Here is an 18,545-nt window from a genome sequence, read left to right as displayed (position 1 = left end):
CCATAGCTTTCTGAGGCGGTGCCGCCTTACTCGTCAGGGCGGCGCGCCTCAGCCAATCAGAGGCAAGCGGAAAGGACGGCTGTTTGAGCGACGCCATCTTGCACGCGAAGGGCATTGAATGGTTGTTATCGGGAGGAGAAAGCGGGTAATAACTGCGGCGGGCGCTGACTTGGCTCGGCAGAAGGTTAATTTTGTTGGGAAGTTTGAGTAGCATCTGTAAAAAGGGTAGAGGTCCTGTTAGTGTCTTGTGACACACAGACCCTGGTAGGAGTAACCTTCAAGGATTGCTATGGCAATTGAAATTCAGTTTAGTAAGCCAATAGCTCCTGCATAGGTCCAAAGGGTCAGCATTTTTGTGCTGCTGTTTCCGACCGGGCCGAGGGATCCAGGCTGTCATTTTCTATTCTTTGTGTTGTCTTCAAAACTCGATATGAATGCCATTGGTTGGTACATAGAGTAATTTAGCGTTTGATACTCTTTATACGCATGTTGCTGTTCATATGAAATAACTAAAGTTAGTTCAATGGTAATAGCTAGCCGAGGTCTAAAGGAGCTTCGGTTATGTTGATCGAAAAGTACTGAGCAGTTTGAACTGTTTAAAGGCTATTATTTCAGTAGTAAACGATGATGCATAAAATAACTTTCTGGTTAGTGAAATATCCCAATGGGAATATGCAAAACGGAGTGGTTTCCTTTTTCTGAAGTTCTGGTGTTATGCATAGCACCAGACTGGTTGGCTTTGCTTATGACTCCGTAGTGTCCCTGTATCTGCAAGAGGATGAGCCGTCTCTTTCCTTGTTTTCCAGATTTGCAGTATAAAATCAATCCACCTGTTGAGGAGATACCTGTGTTAATCACAGTTGAGAAACATTTGGTAAGTTGGTCTCCTATACTAGATCTAACTAGTATTCCTCAGTGAATTGATTTGAATGTTTCAGTGGTTGGTGCCTATTCCCTTCTACTTCTTGCTGAACAACAGTGATTGAAGGTCTGTTTGAAAGTGCGTGCTTTCTGCCCAGACTTATGCCTTTAGCTATGACATTGATGGCCTGACTCCTTGGGGTGGGAAACTACAGTTGTTGGTCTTGTTGGTCATTGACTCAACCAGGTATAGGTGGTACAGGAGTTGTAGTCTGGAACGATAAGATAAATTTACTGCATGAAGTATTCTAATGTCAATTAAAACTATGGATTACATCATTCTTACAAATAGGACATGCAACTCTTATTAGGTTATCTATTATTATTATTATTACCCATGCATGTGAATAGTGGCAAATCCGTAACCTGCTCTATGGAGGCTCAGGTGGCTAAATAATTCATTATTTACAAGCCCATATTACGTTTATTGAAGCATCGCTCTTAACTTCAGAAGTAACCATTATTGTTTGAAGGTCAGCACTGTAAAATACATTGGTATTAGATGGAGCAAACAATTCAGAATAACAGCTTTGAGTAGATCCTCCTATGTAGTTTTAGTAGCTAATGCTTTCATGCTCAAATGTAAATAATTGGAATGAAGTTGGTCTACTTTGGCTGGAAGATACTGTAGATTTTTTAAAAAAAGATTCAGTACTAACTTCCTTTTTTAAAATCTAGGACTAATAGTGATGGCAGGACACGATGCTGGGTCACAACACCAATTCACAGGGTTTCATAAATACTTCAATACCTACACCATGACAGGCAGAAGAAATGTAAGTGTCCAGTTAAATAACTGCTAAGAAACAAAGAAGTTGATTCTCAAAAGTTCCTGAATTGATTTGGGAATGTGTGGGGTGGGAACCTCTGGCACACAGACCGAATTAGGCTTGGCAGGGATCCTAATTTGGTTTGCAAGGCTCTATTCCACAAACCACTTGCCCTGCCTCTGGTATCCTGTGGTGTGGCCTTCACTTTGAAATGTGTTTCTAAGAAGTTTAAATGAAATCTCCTTGGAACACACTTCAGAAGGTGATGTCTTAGCACCCAAGGTGGTGTCACCTGACAACATTATTACATTAGGTGATTTGACAGGTGGACAGCCCTGCCTTCCTGTCAGATTTGGGCTTTAATAAACTCAGGTACTTTTAATAATCCATTTCTCTCTTTCCTGCACTTAAATAACAGAAAAACAACCCTTTGAAATGTGTTTTATCTGAGGAATAATATCCTTTTCTGTCTTTAGTATGTTATAGCTACATATACAACGATTGCAGCTATCATCCTGTATTTTAAACTGAGGCCTAAGAAGCAAACTCCAGCCGTGACACAGAAATAAGATGGGTAAGTGTCTGCCATATTTTACTGATGCCAGTAGGGCTTAAAACCTCCAGAAATCCAGGTAAATCTCTGTATCAACATGAATGAAGTTATTTCTTACCAGGAATGTTGTTATCATATGTTGCTGTCTCTCTAATCTCAACTTGAACATAGAAGGGCTTTCTTAAATGGCATAACAAAGTGTAGTGATCTTGAATTTGTGTAACACTCTGTTCTTCAGCTAATCAAACACCAGGAGCAGATGCATAGTACCAGAATTTTGATACAGGATATGCAAGGTTAATTTGCTTGTTTTTGAAACCTGGGATGTTTGCCATGAGTTTAAATTTCATAGATGTCTTAATAGAGTTGGCTAAGGAAAAGTTGATAGTTCAGATAGCAGCAATTGCTCAGCATGTGCATTTTTATCCTATTTTATGTCACTCAGTTCTTCACTGAGTGGCATGGCAAGAGTATCTAAATGCAGAAATAAGGGGAAGTGGTTGCTTTCATACCCTCTTGACATCCAGTTGTGAGTATACCTTTAAGTTCCGCCCAACTAAATAGCATGTTATTTCATGTCAGCAGTGTATCCCCATTTGTATGATCATATATCTGCTTAATAAGCCTTAAATGTGTGAGCCAGCAAACCAACCAGGAAGTCTTCTGTTAACTGTAATTTCCCATTTTGTATGAGCCAGGAAACTGGTTAATGGCTTCAGAACAAGCCAGTATATGAATTTTCCTGGTTTGGGCAAAATACTGCCACTGTGTGTTAATAAATAGAAGTTGTGCAAGATGTAGTAACTGAATGATGTTTATTTTTTTGACAGGTTGACATGTTGACACTGGACCATTCACGTAATATAACTAGACATTGATGTACACTTCAATAAATCATGAACAGTGATGAAGTTTGTCATCTGTACACATTGTCACTACAGAAGTGACGGTCCTACATATAAACAGCGTGCAGAGTTCTAGTGTGTACAATTCAGTTAAGGAGCCCTTTCAATCTGTGCTGAGAAATGATGGATACATCCTCAGGCATTACTGTATCTCTGGGATAAATGTTACACTGCATTCTGTTCCAAAAGTAAATTATGGCTTTCATTACAACCATTTGTGTTCCATTTGTAGTAAGAGAGGAACAAACATGATCCTATTTCCTGTGTCTTAAACATGTGGATGGTGCTGAGCAGAGTATGGCACTAATACTAAATGTTAATATAACCTGTTACAGGCATTCGTCAACATACGGAATTCAATGATCTGGCAGGGCTGCTTTTACATTGAGGATAATGCTGAATGATAGGTGTTAAGACTACTTGACTGATCTTATTTCTGAGCAAATATGTGTCTGCACCACTCTGCACAGCCTTAATTCAACCCAAAGTGAAATGCAGATAGGTAATTGGGATCGTGGGTTGCATCCATTGTGGGATAACAAAGCTTTCACTTGCTTTTAACCAGTTGTGGTTTATTATGTCCAAATGGAGACAAAATGGGCAGTCTTAACTATGGTTTATGAACTGGTCATTCACCAATCCATAGCAAAGATTAACTACTGTTTAGGCTTCAAATGTAACAGTACCTGTAATTAAATTGAAAGCAGAAAGGGAAGCTTCTAATCTTGCAGTCCTGCAGGAAGTGGCTTGCTTATTTATGTAGTGCAAAAACATAATTTAGTGTTGAGACTCAAACCAGGCCTAAATTCCACCACTTTCTGCAGTTTGCCTCTTAGGAAACATCCTTTATGATGCTGCATATACATTTCATCCCAGATGATGTACTTCCAGTGACCTGCAGGCCCCTTCTGATGGACAAATGTTCTGATCAGTCACCTAGAGGCTAGTAGTGAGCAGGGTCAAAGAATGCAATTTTTACTTTTGTACAGTTTGCTAATTTCTACACACATCCCTCTAGCCTCCATCCAGGGAATCAAAAGAGGCATTGTTCAAGAGTACAAAGCACAGCCACTAGAATATGGCTGCGGTAGGCTTGTGGCCTGAGAAGACTTGCAAAGGCCAAGCAGAGAGGCCCAGGTGACTGCATTTGGCTTTCAGGCCTGTGGTTCCCCACCCCCATTTTAAAGATGTGACTAACTGGCTTCCCTGAAACACTGATTTCTATACGTACAACCCTTTTAAAAATCCAGTTGTAAACTTGACAAAGCATTTCTGGAATTATGTAAGTGGAAATCTTCCACAAGTAGTATTTAACAGCCTCACTTTTTTCCCTTTAAAATAATGATTCTCTCATTTGCTTTGTCTTTGAAGATAAAAGCTTGTAGTACAAGGGCTTGCTTTTGCTGGAACTACAGAATATAGGTTCAGACGGGTAAAAACAAGGCCCTTGTGAGCAAATGAAACTGAAAGACAGGCACAAAATAGATTTTATTATAAAATATCAAAAGTATAAAACTGTACATAATGCAAAACCATGGCAGTATGTTTTTAAACTAATGGATCCATACTAGTTTTCAACAAATTGTGTATAGCTGTGGCACAATTTTTCACAGAAAGCATAAATGACACTTATGCTTTGTCATTATAGAAAGGGCTCAAAAAGTATTTCTCCCCCTGGCAAATACTTAAGGGGGGATGAATCAAGATTCTTGTGGTGGGAGGTTGGTCTACTTTTTGTATCCAAAATAGTTAGGAACGCAAAAATTCAGTTTTAAAGGTTTCAAGTACTGTTTGCGTTTCCTAAAATGCCGCTTACTGGTAATTGAAGTTTTAGAAATGTTCAATCTTGTTCAATTTGTGCTTTTCAGCTTTGAAGAAACTAGGTTACTCACATAAGTCAGATAACTACTTAGGCCTCTTCACAGCTTTATAAAGAAGTAACAGCTCCATAGAGACAAATTCCACTCTTGAAGAACTTATATGAACAAGCCTTATTCCGAAAGAAAATTTTGGGTACTTATTAAACCTGTGTTAATGCCAAACTAAGTGCTTTTAAATTGTTGTTCAAACAACTTTGCTTTATGCAACTGGCACTACAGTTTTGTAGTGCCTGTTGTCATTTTGTGGACAAGGTTAAGCAAGGTATTCCCACATACTGTTTACTTCTTTTAAAAAGCCATACCACATTATATGTTTCTTCCCCTATTTTTATGATGTCAGTGTCTCAGCACTAACACTGGGGTTGGGGTGGGGTTTAAAATAGCAGTTTCTGAAGGTGTGGCTTGAATCATCATCAGTTTGCACCATTTGTTCTGGCAGACAAGTTCAGTTCATTTGTATAATATGTACATTGTGGTCTTCATTAATTCAAGTTATTCTAAGATATACATGAGACTTGTACAATCAAGTCTTGTAGTTTGGTAGTTCACTGAGGACTGTATGCTCCAGCGGCAAGAAGCAAATTTCTGCGGGTAAAATGAAGATGTGTGACAGGGGTCGATTTGGACATGTATGTACCCAACAGCAAGTCTTGAGAGCTTTCAGGCAGGTTTATATGTCCAGTGGCTGTGGTAAAATCATCTGTTTCTAAGTCCTCAAAGGCTTTCACAGCATCCCATAGCTTTACTGTGTTATCCATGGAACCTAGGAAAAATGAAAACAACTCTTCTAATTTAACAGGACATAACATTTAATTCTGAATATAAAGAAAAAACTTCTGCTATACACCACAACCCATTTGTCAAGCTGAGGATCTACAAAACTACTAATCACTTCTTATATTTACTGCTAAGTACTCTGTAGTAGTTAATAGCCTTTCAAAGATAAAGCCTTTCCAAAGATCCTTCAACCTGCTTGCAGGGAGGAGAGGAAGTCCTAATGCATGAGTCGGAACCCATTTCACTCATGCATGGACTCTGTAGAATATGACCCAATGTTTCTAAAATTCTGGTAACAGGACAGAAATGCAGGTCCCACTCTCACAATTTATAGTTTAAAAGATACAAGCTGAAACCCTTGTAATACTAAAAAATAAATGGAATTATAATTATGTTATATTTGTATTATATAGTATGAAACCCCTTCACTGGATAGATTGGGGGCTGATGCTAATAAAATTACAGTGGGGGAGCATGAATAAGCAGGAAGGCAAAACTTCTAAACCCATTTACTTTTTCAAAAAGACCCACTCCTTGTTCATAATAGGTTAAAAAAAAAAAGCCAAATTCTGAGGGGGAAAATATTTAAAGTATTCTGCAAAGCCTGCTCGAATTTAGCATGCCCACTTTGGTAAATACATAAATAGTAGCTTTGCTTCAAAAGGTATATAATTGCATAAAAGGAAGTTCGGGCCTGGCCTATTAGCCTCAGGTGGTGGATGCTGGGGGATGCAGTGTAGAAGCAGTGTGTTTATGGACAAAGCTGTGCGCCATGCGGCCTCTCCTGCAGCCCCCAAGCTATCTGGCTTCCCACAGGTGCATACACGATACCTCCCCTCACCATTTGCAAGTCATGTCTGCTTCTATACATGGAAAGTTGGGTGTGGCACCATCTTGTCCTTTAGGTTCAGTTTTTCTAGTTAACAGACAATGCTAGCAAATTAAAGTATTAAATGAATATGCTTTAACAATTGCTCACTAAATGGAAGACTGAGATGTCAAAATAGAGACAAGTCTATGATTCCAGATGATAGTATTGTTCCACTAAACAGAGCAAAATTGACTTCAATACCTGATGCTAAGATCTCTCCATCTCTACTGAATCTGAGTGTGTAGACTGTGTCTGTGTGTCCTTTTAATTCTCCAACCATCAAACCATGCCCAATATCCCACAAAAGCACTCTTCCATCTGTTGCCCCAGTTGCCAAGAATCTTCCGTTAGGAGAAAATGCCAATGAATGAACTGGTCCCTGGAACAAAAATAAGCCTATTAACAACAACACTTATGCATCACCTTCTACAAGAAGCCTCAAGGTAAATTACACTAGAAATGATAACAATTCAAAGCTACAGAAAATCCTATATATAAAATCCAAAAACAAAACCGTCAACAGTATGCCTTGTTTTACTTAGCAAGCACCCTTCAAATAAATAATGTCATTTCAGAGCACTCTGCACCACCTCTTCTGAGGTGACCTCTTACTTCCCAGTGGGAAGTTATAAGATAGGTTGTGGTCCTATGGAGAAACAGTATCTATTCAAAAGGAAACTTTGAACAACAGGTCAGTTTTTAACTAATTTCTAGTACTGTGTGTAAAGGTTTCAGCCATCTCCTGTTACCATTTTTGTGCAACTAATGTATTTCAGTGTTAATCTCACATTAATTTACCTTATGTCCTGTGAAAATTCTGACACAATTCCCATTCAGGACATCCCACAGCCGCACAGTCCTATCTGCTGAGCCTGTAGCAACGTAGTTCGAGTTTGGGTGAAAACGCGTTGATGTGACATCAGCAAGATGGCCAGCAAAGATCCGCAAAGGCTGATAGTGATCCGTAGCCCACAAGCTTAAACCAGTACAAAGAACATTTCAAAAACGCGAAACAAGAAATACATAACAAGACTGCTGATGTCCTGACGGCAAGGGAATGTGTGCTTCACAAGTGCCTCCAAACTAAGCTGAAGAGTCAAGAGAGATGGGGCGGGGGGGCAAATTTAATTCTCCCTCTAGTATAAAAAACCCTAAATGGCAATTAGTACTATTTTTAGTCAAATGTCTTATAGGATATATCCTAGAACAGGGATGAGGTACCTTTTTGGCACAGCAGGCCAGACCTGCAATGGGGTGTGGTTTTTTTGCATTTTGTCCTCCCGAAAACCTGATGTCTTAATTTTGGGTTCAAAAAAGTAGGGGTCGTCTTATATAAGGGTCGTATAGGCAAAGGTAAAGGGACCCCTGACCGTTAGGTCCAGTCGTGACCAACTCTGGGATTGCGGCGCTCATCTCGCTTTATTGGCCAAGGGAGCCGGCGTACAGCTTCCAGGTCATGTGGCCAGCATGACTAAGCCGCTTCTGGCAAATCAGAGCAGTGCACGGAAACACCGTTTACCTTCCCACCGGAGTAGTACCTATTTATCTACTTGCACTTTGATGTGCTTCTGAACTGCTAGGTTGGCAAGAGAAGGGTCGTATACCATATACAAAATAAGTTAACTTTGGCATCAATCATCTAATGTCAGGTGACTGATAGGTGGGTTCACCTATCAAAGTTAATCTGAGGCAGGGGGAGGGGTCTCCTTCACCAGTGCCATTCTGCTGGGAACATACTGGCAAAGCAACAACTATAAGGACTGAACTCTCCATTCACCAACTGATAAGTAAAGAGTTCAGTCCTACTGGCTGAAGGAGTCTGCTTCACCAGCATGTTCCCCACAGGGAACACGGTGGCAAAATAGATCCTTGCAGGATTGAACCCTGCCCCCCCTTCATCAGCTGACATCACCCACTGATATCTGTTGAGATACAAGTGGGTGTTGTTCAGGGGAAAGGACCTTGCAGGCCAAGATTGGCCTTTGGGTTAGAGGTTCCCTACCCTTGCCCTAAAATATAGCAGACAGCAACAAGGAGATGTCACCAACTGACAAGACAGAACTGCAGATTTACATTGAGATGGGAAACTCATGCTGACTTACCGAGCCACTCTGTCATGACCTCCAGATATAAAGTAATATCCATAGGGAGAGAACTGTGTATCCCATATAGGGTAGTTGTGTCCTTTGTATCCGACTAGACAAGAAAAGGTTAAGAGGCTCCACAGTCTGATAGTGCCATCCTCTGAAGATGATAGCAAGTAGTTCCTGACAGAAAAAATAAATCAGAAAAGGTATTTTTTAAGCTATACTCAGTCTTAAACCCCTCAATAACACATTTCAAGACATCAAAGCTTTTAATACACTTCAGGAGAGTATTATCCCCAATTTGCATTTAAGAAGCTAAAAGAATAAGATCACAGCTGAGATGACATAGGAACTAAGGATTTCTTACATTTACATCCTCTTAGCCCATCACACTGATTGGTTACTGTTTGATGTTTGGCTGACGCCTGATTTGTTTTTAAGAATTAAAATTTAACAATATAACCTCAAAATTATAAACTACTAGGTTGTATCCAACATTGCCTGTAGCCCCCACCCTCCACACACCCTCAAATTGCTCTGGAGTATTACAGCATTGTCCAGAGATGATGGAGGGGTTTTGGAGGGAAGGGTAAGGTAGCTGAAGCCCAATTACATGAGTTCAAGTCCACTCACGCAACATGGGATGCTGCCCACTTTAAAACATGCTCCTCAGAATGTTATCCCCCTTGTTTCTTAGAAGTTATTTCATATTCATGTTTTCCATACAATATTTTTAAAACAGTGATATACAGTGGTGCCTCGCAAGACGAAAAGAATCCGTTCCGCGAGTCTTTTCGTCTTGTGGTTTTTTCGTCTTGCGAAGCAAGCCCATTAGCGGATTAGCGCTATTGGCAGTTTAAGGGCTATTAACGGCTTTTTAAGGCTTAAGGGATTAGTGGTTTAGCTGCTAAAAGGCTATTAGCAGCTTAGCACTTCAGAAAAAGGGGTTTTGGAGCGGAAAAAAAACTCAAAAAGCAAGCCCATAGGGAAATTCGTCTTGCGAAGTGCCTCTGAAAACGGAAAACCCTTTCGTCTTGCGGGTTTTCCGTCTTGCGGGGCACCACTGTAATATGAAATATAGAACACTCATCTATTCATGTGCATGTCTATTGCCCCATATATAATTTACTAGTTTAAAATATGTGAAAAGCCTCCTGCATCTAATAAACTTGATCATGCTTTAAAGAAATAAAACCATTATTTTGACAGTTATATATTTCATTGTCCAATACACAAAAACATTTCAGAGACTATAGCTAGAGGTGGCTTTGAGATTCATAGATATTAAGTGGACATTGGCTTAACCCACTGCACTTTTGTAAACAACAATTGTGCAGTACTGTTTCAATTCTAAGCTTTTTGATATTGTACATAGCTCATCTGAAGGATGGGACCTTCAGATTAAAAATATGCTAGTACAGACGGAACATTTCATGTGGGGGTTCTGTTCCTGGCCTCTGCATGCTTTGGTTGAGTGTACATAAGCATGCCACACCTCTCGTTCCGTTCTCTTCCAGGTCCAAAAGGACTCATATGTCGGCAATCACATGTTAACTGGACATGCCTAAAATGGCCACCGCCTGTAGCAGTTTGAGGCTTCTAGCTCATGAGGTTCCTTCTGATGCTCAACATAAATTGCATAGTCCATGGGATCAGGTCTCATTCATCTATCCTGAGGTGGTAGACTCAAATTGTACAAAAGTCTCCAGAAAAATACTTTTTGTAAGTGTGGATACTCTGCTTAAAGAATACTGTATTAAGAGATCCCCCCACAAATAACTATTGTTTTACCTATCAGGACTGAAGCTGGTACCATAGACAGGTCCACTGTGACCATATAAAATCTTCAACTCACTTGCTGTTCTCTCATCCATGATCCTTTCTAAAACATCATCTGATTCTTTATCTATGAGACTGAGATCTGAAAAGAAAAAAACCCTAAAGTTTATCTTCATGTAGATCGCCAGTAGTGCTTGCCAAAGTGCAAATGCCTTTTTGATTGTATCAGAATACCACCATGGCCTAAATCATGATTTTCTGTCAATTTCAATGATACAGACCAAGATGCCCTCAAAATGTGTTTGTCTATAACCTCCATCAGCTCCAGCCAACAGAGATGTGCTGGCTATGCCTGAAGCAAGCTACAGTGCCAAATATCTGATGGGCATCTGGTTGGGAAAGGCCTTCACTGAAATCTGAAATCTGTGATGCTTCTACCAGAGTACCACTGGCAACCATTTTGCTAGGCTGACAGGCCTGAACACTTTCAATTGTATTTTCTGCTCCATTCCTGAAACCACTTGATTTTTAAAATCTCTGCATTAGCATATCTTCCTTAGCAAAAACACAGTACTCTACAATAAGGAAGTACAATAACACAAAATAAACATTGCCTCATTTCCAAAGTATCACAACATCTTCCCTAAATAGAGCATTGATCCTTATGTATAGTTTTCCCCCTGATGTCAGTAGTTATATGCAAAAACAATTTGTCTTAATTTGGGTAGGTTCTATTGTCAGCAGTTAAATAAATATGAATGCTAAAGCTGTGATGCATTAAGGCAAAATAATTTCATTTCATTAGCTCAGGATTGCTATTCCAAAGGAAGGATTTAAACTGAGCAACCTTCCTCCATGTGATCCTCTATCTGAACAGTTAGTGTGTAAATTAGGACGAGAGTTCATTCTGATTACCTGCTGCTGATTTCACACTGCGTAGCTTTTTGGGTGTCACAGACCACACTCTGACAGTGGAGTCAGCAAAGCCTCCAACGATCATGCTAGAGTCATCTGTAATGTCCACTGCTGTAAGGCCCTGTTCATGCAAAAATCACCATTGAAGAAGTTTTATATGTGGGCTGAGAATGTAATCACCACACAGTGTTGTTCCCCGAGAATTAGCCATCTAGCGTTAGTTTTGAACACAGAGGTGAGAATTACCATATTACAAAATTAACTATACTGTATAGCCATTTTTTTTATTAAAAAAATGTAAAGCAAATGTTGCTAAACCTGGGCAGAAGTTTTTTGTTTTTAAAGAAAGGATCCACCTTTTGGCTGGCTCTGATTTTTTGTAGTCACCATTTACCCAACCCTCCTGAGTCCTCTGGCAAATGCAGAGGACTTGAGAGAAGGGGAAGAGGTTAATTTTCCACTTTACACCAGGATTTGGAGACACTCGAAATAGTGAGACTCCCTTGCTGTCCATCTCTGCCTCCCAACCTGAAGTAAGACAAATTCTTCCTGCCCATGTTTTGTTCAATAAGTGAAAAGAAGAGAAAGGAAGGACTCTTGCTTCATGTGGGGCAACCACAAGCCATCATTAAAAGTAAAAGATTTGCAGGCCCCTATTATTTAAGCAGCCTGCACAAGGCACTTCCACATTTTTGGTATTAACTATGTGTTGTATCCTGACTACAACGAGTGGCCTTCCGGCTCCGCATTAGGCAAGTGGTCTCTGTCCAATTTCCTATGATTCCATCTCCCATTGCAGCCCACAACACTTAGTTCCACAGCTGTCCTGCCAGAGGGGAGAGGATGAAAAACCGCACTGTGCAAGCAGCATCCCACTCATGCAAAGTCTGGGCACAATCCATTTTTTAAACTGTGCCAAGATTTGATAGAACAGGTATCTGGGAAGGGCTGGATTATACAGCATATGTTTTGCATGCCAAGTTTAACCCTCAACATCTGCAGGTAGGGCAGGGAGGGAATGGTCTGAAACTGGGGAGCCACTGCTATAGACAAGGAGTGGATAATTAAGCCCACCAGGCCTCCCCCGTTTGGTTGAGGCCATTTCGGCAAAGCCACCTCCAGTTGCCCTCTGCCTAATGTCATACTTTGGTATCACTACCAATCCCACAACTGACCTGGTATGCATTAAGGAATGTGTAGAAACAAATGGAAGGCAGGCAGTCTGGACCAAGACGTACACGTTTAGTGGCTTCTTTCATATTCATTATTTTGTCCAACTTATCTGAATCCTTTAGCTCAGGAAGCGGGATTCTGCATACAGAAGAACATACTTAAAACCAAAAACGAAACAAAAGATCCATTGATGCCAGGAAATCACACCTGCACACTGAACAGAGGCCGAAAAAGAACTCAATTTTTGAATGTCTGGGGAGGAAAGAACCCAGAAACAAGCTCCTTGGGTAGTATTAACTAAAAGATGACAAAATTAGGAAAATCATAACTCTACCAATTCTTTTACAATATAAGGGAAGTTACTTTTACGAACACCTCCATATTCATAGAGGAAAGTTTTCCTTCAAATGATACAAGCTTTTTACATCAGTGCAATGCATCTCCTAATACATGGGTAGGCAAACTAAGGCCCAGGGGCTGGATCCGGCCCAATCACCTTCTAAATCTGGCCCACGGACAGTCTGGGAATCAGCGTGTTTTTACACGAGTAGAATGTGTGCTTTTATTTAAAATGCATCTCTGGGTTATTTGTGGGGCATAGGAATTCGTTCATTCCCCCCCCCAAAAAAATATAGTCCAACCCCCCACAAGGTATGAGGGACAGTGGACTGGCCCCCTGCTGAAAAAGTTTGCTGACCCCTGTCCTAATAGAACTAGAACCTCCAAAACATTTTTTAAGAAGCAAATTAACTGAGAAAATGCTTATCAAAATATTGACTATAGTCTAGTTCCTAGATGGTAAATTTTCCTTTGCTCTGTATCACATCAGACTGCATGAGGGCTCACATGACTGAATGTTCCTCCATGCAGAAGGGAAAAAAGCCAACCTTCCATACACAAAGCTAGATATCAGGTAAAAGACTGAGGTAGAGACCTTTTCTGTGATATCTAGTTTTCTATTCAGCAATGTCAGCTGCCCACTTCAGTCTGAACTGGTGCAGACTAAAAAAGGAAGATGGAAAATGAACTGAGACGTTTCTACTTTCAGCATTACCTAGTCTGTGGAGGAGCATTTGGATCTTGCTTTTTACTTTTTGATCCCATGCTGTCTTTTTTTGGCTTCTTCTTCTTTGGCTTGCCCTCCTCATTTTCCCCCTCTTCATCTTCATCATCCAAAGGCAACTCAATTTCTGGTTCTTTTAATAAGCCAAAAAAGACCTACAAGTCAAAAGAAGAAAAGAGTCATGTAATTAAAAAAAGAAAAGTTAAAGAAACAGAGAACTGGTAGAGCAGAATAGTAAGTTTTATTAGATCAATGTAATTACTTTTAAAAATATGAATGTTTCTCTGTGGACCACAACAGCTTTCATTTAAGACATACATCTCTACGAAGAGTGGTCCACCAAAATTCTCAGCAATTTTCAAGTAATTGGGGGGTGAGGAGTGGGAACAACAGTTAAGTTTTAACTGTGCTTTAAAATGACATGTAAACTGGGCCAATAATCTGTCACAGATGTCAGTGACAAATGTAACTCCTTAGCCTTTCTGTATCATATATTGAACAAAGGCAGAACATATGTAAGTCATTCCTAATGCCAAGACAATGGTCAGAGAGATACTTGCCATTTTGGCAAGTCAGGGGCACATAAAGTTTAACTGCTCTGGAAAATTGGAGATCTATCCAGAACAACATCCAGTTTAGCACAAGGAGCTGCAGTCAGGAGTAATGATAAGTAAGAGTGCTTAGCTAATTCTTCCTTATCCAGAAGCATACACTGTTAACCAACTGCAGATCTAAAGAAGCCAAGAACTCTCATAGAACTGACAACCTATACATCCCTAACAAAATGTTCATGATGTTACGTATTTATCAACCTCATACCTTTGCTTTATTAGCCTCCCGTTTTGCCTCTCCTGCCAAACTTCCCACCATAGCATCAATCTGTTGTTTACTGCGAGGCATTCCATCAAAGATATCAATGTAAAGATGTTCCTGAACAATATTCCAGATCTGATTGTTCTGTTTTTCCTGAAGGTGTCTCTTCAATAGCTGATAAGAATCACGGGAAATTCGCAGCACAAACTTGCTTGTTCGAAAATCCAGCATTGTCTCATTCCCTCTCATGTGCTCTTTTTTGGTTAAACTTGATAGTACACGCAAGTCATCTTGATAATAACACTCCTGATCTCCATGAAACCTAGAAAAAGGTTAGAATCACACAAAAGATGTGTAGGGGGACAACTGTCTAAACAACTTAAGTTCTGTGATCTTCAGCAGAACACATTTTTTATTTTTCTATATTCACGCGTGACATCTATGTACTATCACCATCTTATATTTAATGTATCTAAAAATTATATTTTATCAATAGTTCAGTTATGTTAAAAAAATCATTTCAATTGAATTTTTCACTCCCATAACTGCTTTTATCTCGTAATTTCTTTCATTATCTAAGGGTGAGATCCAGAATAGTGCAAGTGGGTGCTTCTTCCTCGTCTACCTCTGCCTGTCTCTCTGCCCCCCCCCCCCCAAATCTGCTCTGGAGGCTGAGGAGAAGTAAACTAAGTCCTGTTTCACAAGCAAGCGGACATCATTCTACGTCACCCTTAACGTCCCAGATCTTTCTCAATCAATTGCTGGTGCAGTCAGTCTAGCAGAACATCTTGAAATAGCAGTAATTTAATAAACTACTTGACTTTCAAAGTAAACCCTTACTACATAGTTCATTATACCAGAAGAAAGCCACAATTCTAAAGCACAGAAGCACAGGTGCTGTGAGAAATAGCTAGCTTTTACAAGCAGCAACCTTTTGTATTAGCTCATAAAACCAGAATGCACAAGGCTGGAAAAAACATTTCAGATTCCCAAGTAACCACATAAATGTTTAGGAATTCAAGTACCAAATACCCAGGATTTTACAGCCTTGGACACAGATAATTTTTCTCTGAAGAGGCCATGTATGTATTCGCTTGCTGCCCATAACAGGAGACAATGCAGAGTATTTCATTGGTTCAACTCCCTTAAGTCATTGAAATGAGCAATGTTATCAAATGGTTCAGGCCTAGAAGTTTCAGAACTTTACAGACATCACTAGAACTGGCATTTAACCTCATAATTAAACAAATTAGCACACACATAAACAAATGCTGCCTCATAAGAATAATAATTAGTCATTGGAATGCAATAATCTATGTAATAACTGGGAATGTCTTAAGTCATGTTATATGGCATCTATAAATATCCTCCTAAAATATTGCCTATATTTTGTGGTTGCAGGCACCCAGTAGCCCACACTTGCAGGAAAGACCTAGCTGCCAGGAGAGGGGCTTAAAAATCTTTCAGCATCTCAGGATTATTTTGTTCCTCCTCTGGATGCCTGCCTTAGCGTAAATGTTACAGACTCTACTTCCAGTTCACACACTTTAACTGTGAACATCTGCAACCAACAAATTTTTAGATTTATCTAGCTAATAGTGAGAACATGAAAGTGGAGACTAAATGCACAAAATGGTATTACTTTTCAAAGAAGGACTTTGCTTCATTTTCATGCCCATTGTAGACTAGCTCCAAGTACATATGTACAAAGAGAGGATAAAAAAGCTGTGATAACTCAGCTCGATGACAGTCCAGAGCACATTCAATGAAGTGTTTCAGTCCACTGTAGTACTCTTCATAAAGCGCTGGGTCTCCTTGCTGATTGTAGGCAGACAGTACTGCACTTACATCTGGCTGATCTTCCACAAAGACTCCAACTGCAAGGCATTAACATATAATGGGTAAATCAATGTTTGCACTCTGTGTAACTATTTCAGTTCTAAACTGTGTAAGCTTCTTGAGACAAGAACCTCTTTCCCCTTTATACTGCTGCATAAATTATTATGCACAGCAACAGTGCTATTTTTATCACTTTTAGTAAGTAATGACACGGAGCAAATGACTAAGAAACATGCTCAACAAATTTCTTTTCAAATGAATGTTTACATGAAAAACTGACATCACTCAATCATACCCTAAGCTCAATTGTACTATTACAATCCAGGATCAAATATTATTCATAAGCAGGTTATGCAGTCAGTATAGCCCGTTACCTACAACTCCTATCACCCCATGCCATTGGTCATGCTAGTTAAGGCTGATGGGAGTTTTGCTCTACAGAATATTCTATTAGTGGCGCCAATTCCTCCTATTATACTACTTCCCAAAATGTACTTATAAAAGGTGATAACTAAGTCTCTCACCTAGTTATTTTGAAACTGAAGCTGTAGCCTACACTTTGTATTCCTTCTGTATTATGTGTGGTTTTAAATCTAGTTTTATTGTATACTTTAACTTTGATTGCTTGGGAGAATAAAAATATAAACAGCAGCTTGGTTTTAAATCTAGTTTTATTGTAGACTTTAACTTTGATTGCTTGGGAGAATAAAAATATAAACAACAGCTTTATAGGTGTGCCTCAAAAGAGCAAGCCGATTAACAAAAAAAAATGTTAACGTATACAGTAATATGTCATTGTTGTTTAGTCGTTTAGTCGTGTCCGACTCTTCATGACCCCATGGACCAGAGAATGCCAGGCACTCCTGTCTTCCCTGCCTCCCGCACAGTAATATGTACTCCAATAATAATAATAATAATAATAATAATAATAATTTATTTATACCCTGCCCATCTGGATGGGTTTCCCCAGCCCCTCTGAACGGCTTCCAACAAAATATTAAAATACAATAGTCTGTCAAACATTAAAAGCTTCCCTAAACAGATAAATTGGTCATTACCATTCGCAGAACGAATCCTGTGCAATAGCACTAGGTGACCACAACGTAGAACAGCCTGCGAATTTAAAAACTGGATTTTGACCTCAGCTGTCACAAAGCAGCCAGTGCAAATACGAAAGGTCCCTCCTGCGAGCGACCCCCTCGCTCACCTTTCCCAGGTGGCCCCAAGGCCACTGCGGGAGGCGCCGCGGCAGCGCCCGGAGAGATGGTGGCCCCGCTCTGGCCAAAGGTGACCGAGCTGAGCAGCACATCCCCAGAGCCGGGGGCGCCGACGCCGGGCTCCTGCCCTTCCCCGCCATGGGACGCCTGGACTCCGGGCGCCGAGGAGCCGGGATCCGCCGCGACCTCGTCGGCGAGCAGCCGGGCCTCCCTGCGGAGGATCTCCTCGGACTCGCGGAGGTTGCTGCGCCTCAGGAACTGCAGCACGGCCAGCAGCGTCTGCCGGTCGGTGGGCAGCTGCGAAGCGGGCGGCGCAGGGCTGGGCGCCACCGGCGGCTTCGCGTCGGTTCCTGCCGCCAACGGCTCGCCCCCTTCCGCTAGAGGAGCGGCGGCCGAGGGGGCAGAGGGAGCGGCAGCGACTCCCGCTGCCGCCGTCGCTCCAGCTGCTGCTGCCGGAGACTGAGGGAGAGCGGGAGGAGGAGGGGGTGGTGCCGGCGGCGCTCCCGCGTCGGGGTCCGGCTTCACTGTGACTGCTTCGGCCGGCTCCTCCGGCAGAGCCGCCATAATGGAACCCGACAGCCTCGCCTCCAACTCAGGCAGCCCGCGGCTTTGCGACAGTGAGGGCACGGTCTCCAAGCCGTGAGGCCAAGGGCAGCTAGCGACAATTAGGGCGGCGCTTTACGGCACTTCCTGTTCCACTGGAGGGAAATGATTTCAAATAGAATACTGTACTGTAAAATAAAAGGAGAACTAACTAGAGCAAGTAAATACCACCGATGATTCTGCGACCGTTTACAAGTTTGTGAAATGAGAGATTATGGGTGCGGCTTGCACAGAGGGGTCGATTCTCCAGTTGTATATATCCTATGACAAATATAACAGGTGAAAAGTGTAACGTATACCACATTTTAAGTTGTCAGTGAACTCATCAGTAAGTAGGATTCTGAGATGTCTTTGAGAGAGTTCTGTGAAACTCGAGTGG

At 41.0% G+C, this 18,545-nt stretch overlaps 2 protein-coding genes across 3 annotated transcripts; one reads left to right on the top strand and one right to left on the bottom strand.

Annotated features, from left to right (window-relative positions):
• Positions 1 to 41: 41 nt before the first annotated feature.
• On the top strand, positions 42 to 3,360 carry ATP5MK (ATP synthase membrane subunit k). 2 transcript variants are annotated; one of them, XM_083441611.1, is made up of 5 exons: positions 42 to 145; positions 807 to 874; positions 1,600 to 1,697; positions 2,168 to 2,265; positions 3,075 to 3,360. In XM_083441611.1, exons 3-4 carry the CDS (start codon positions 1,611 to 1,613, stop codon positions 2,258 to 2,260), a joined length of 180 nt encoding a protein of 59 aa, XP_083297737.1. In that variant the 5' UTR covers positions 42 to 145; positions 807 to 874; positions 1,600 to 1,610; the 3' UTR covers positions 2,261 to 2,265; positions 3,075 to 3,360. The 2 variants fall into 2 exon arrangements, with proteins under 2 accessions (XP_083297737.1, XP_083297738.1); XM_083441612.1 differs by having other exon boundaries at positions 97 to 184.
• A 1,258-nt stretch (positions 3,361 to 4,618) lies between these two features.
• On the bottom strand, positions 4,619 to 18,180 carry TAF5 (TATA-box binding protein associated factor 5). Its single transcript, XM_083441536.1, has 11 exons — positions 17,554 to 18,180; positions 16,150 to 16,384; positions 14,514 to 14,829; positions 13,686 to 13,849; positions 12,634 to 12,769; positions 11,459 to 11,579; positions 10,556 to 10,685; positions 8,780 to 8,944; positions 7,476 to 7,653; positions 6,879 to 7,056; positions 4,619 to 5,792 (listed from the first exon to the last, which is right to left on the bottom strand). The coding sequence occupies exons 1-11, from the start codon at positions 18,125 to 18,127 to the stop codon at positions 5,575 to 5,577; spliced, it is 2,415 nt and encodes an 804-aa protein (XP_083297662.1). The 5' UTR covers positions 18,128 to 18,180; the 3' UTR covers positions 4,619 to 5,574.
• Positions 18,181 to 18,545: the final 365 nt, after the last annotated feature.

This window comes from Podarcis tiliguerta, assembly GCF_965153285.1.
Source record: "Podarcis tiliguerta genome assembly, chromosome: 5".
In the NCBI taxonomy this organism is placed as follows: domain Eukaryota; kingdom Metazoa; phylum Chordata; class Lepidosauria; order Squamata; family Lacertidae; genus Podarcis; species Podarcis tiliguerta.
Note: the sequence above shows the minus strand (reverse complement) of the source record. Positions and strands in the feature narration are given on the sequence as shown.

What these genes read in the sequence shown, in the direction of transcription:
- TAF5 (XM_083441536.1), bottom strand. Translation starts at nt 18,127, where the DNA reads ATGGCGGCTCTGCCGGAGGAGCCGGCCGAAGCAGTCACAGTGAAGCCG. An exon ending in CATTCCTTAATGCATACCAG is followed by an intron (nt 11,580 to 12,633) that starts GTCAGTTGTGGG and finishes TTGCATGAACAG; the next exon opens with GGCCTTACAGCAGTGGACAT. An exon ending in CAGTGTGAAATCAGCAGCAG is followed by an intron (nt 10,686 to 11,458) that starts GTAATCAGAATG and finishes TTTTCTTTTCAG; the next exon opens with ATCTCAGTCTCATAGATAAA.
- ATP5MK (XM_083441611.1), top strand. Translation starts at nt 1,611, where the DNA reads ATGGCAGGACACGATGCTGGGTCACAACACCAATTCACAGGGTTTCAT. An exon ending in CCATGACAGGCAGAAGAAAT is followed by an intron (nt 1,698 to 2,167) that starts GTAAGTGTCCAG and finishes TTCTGTCTTTAG; the next exon opens with TATGTTATAGCTACATATAC.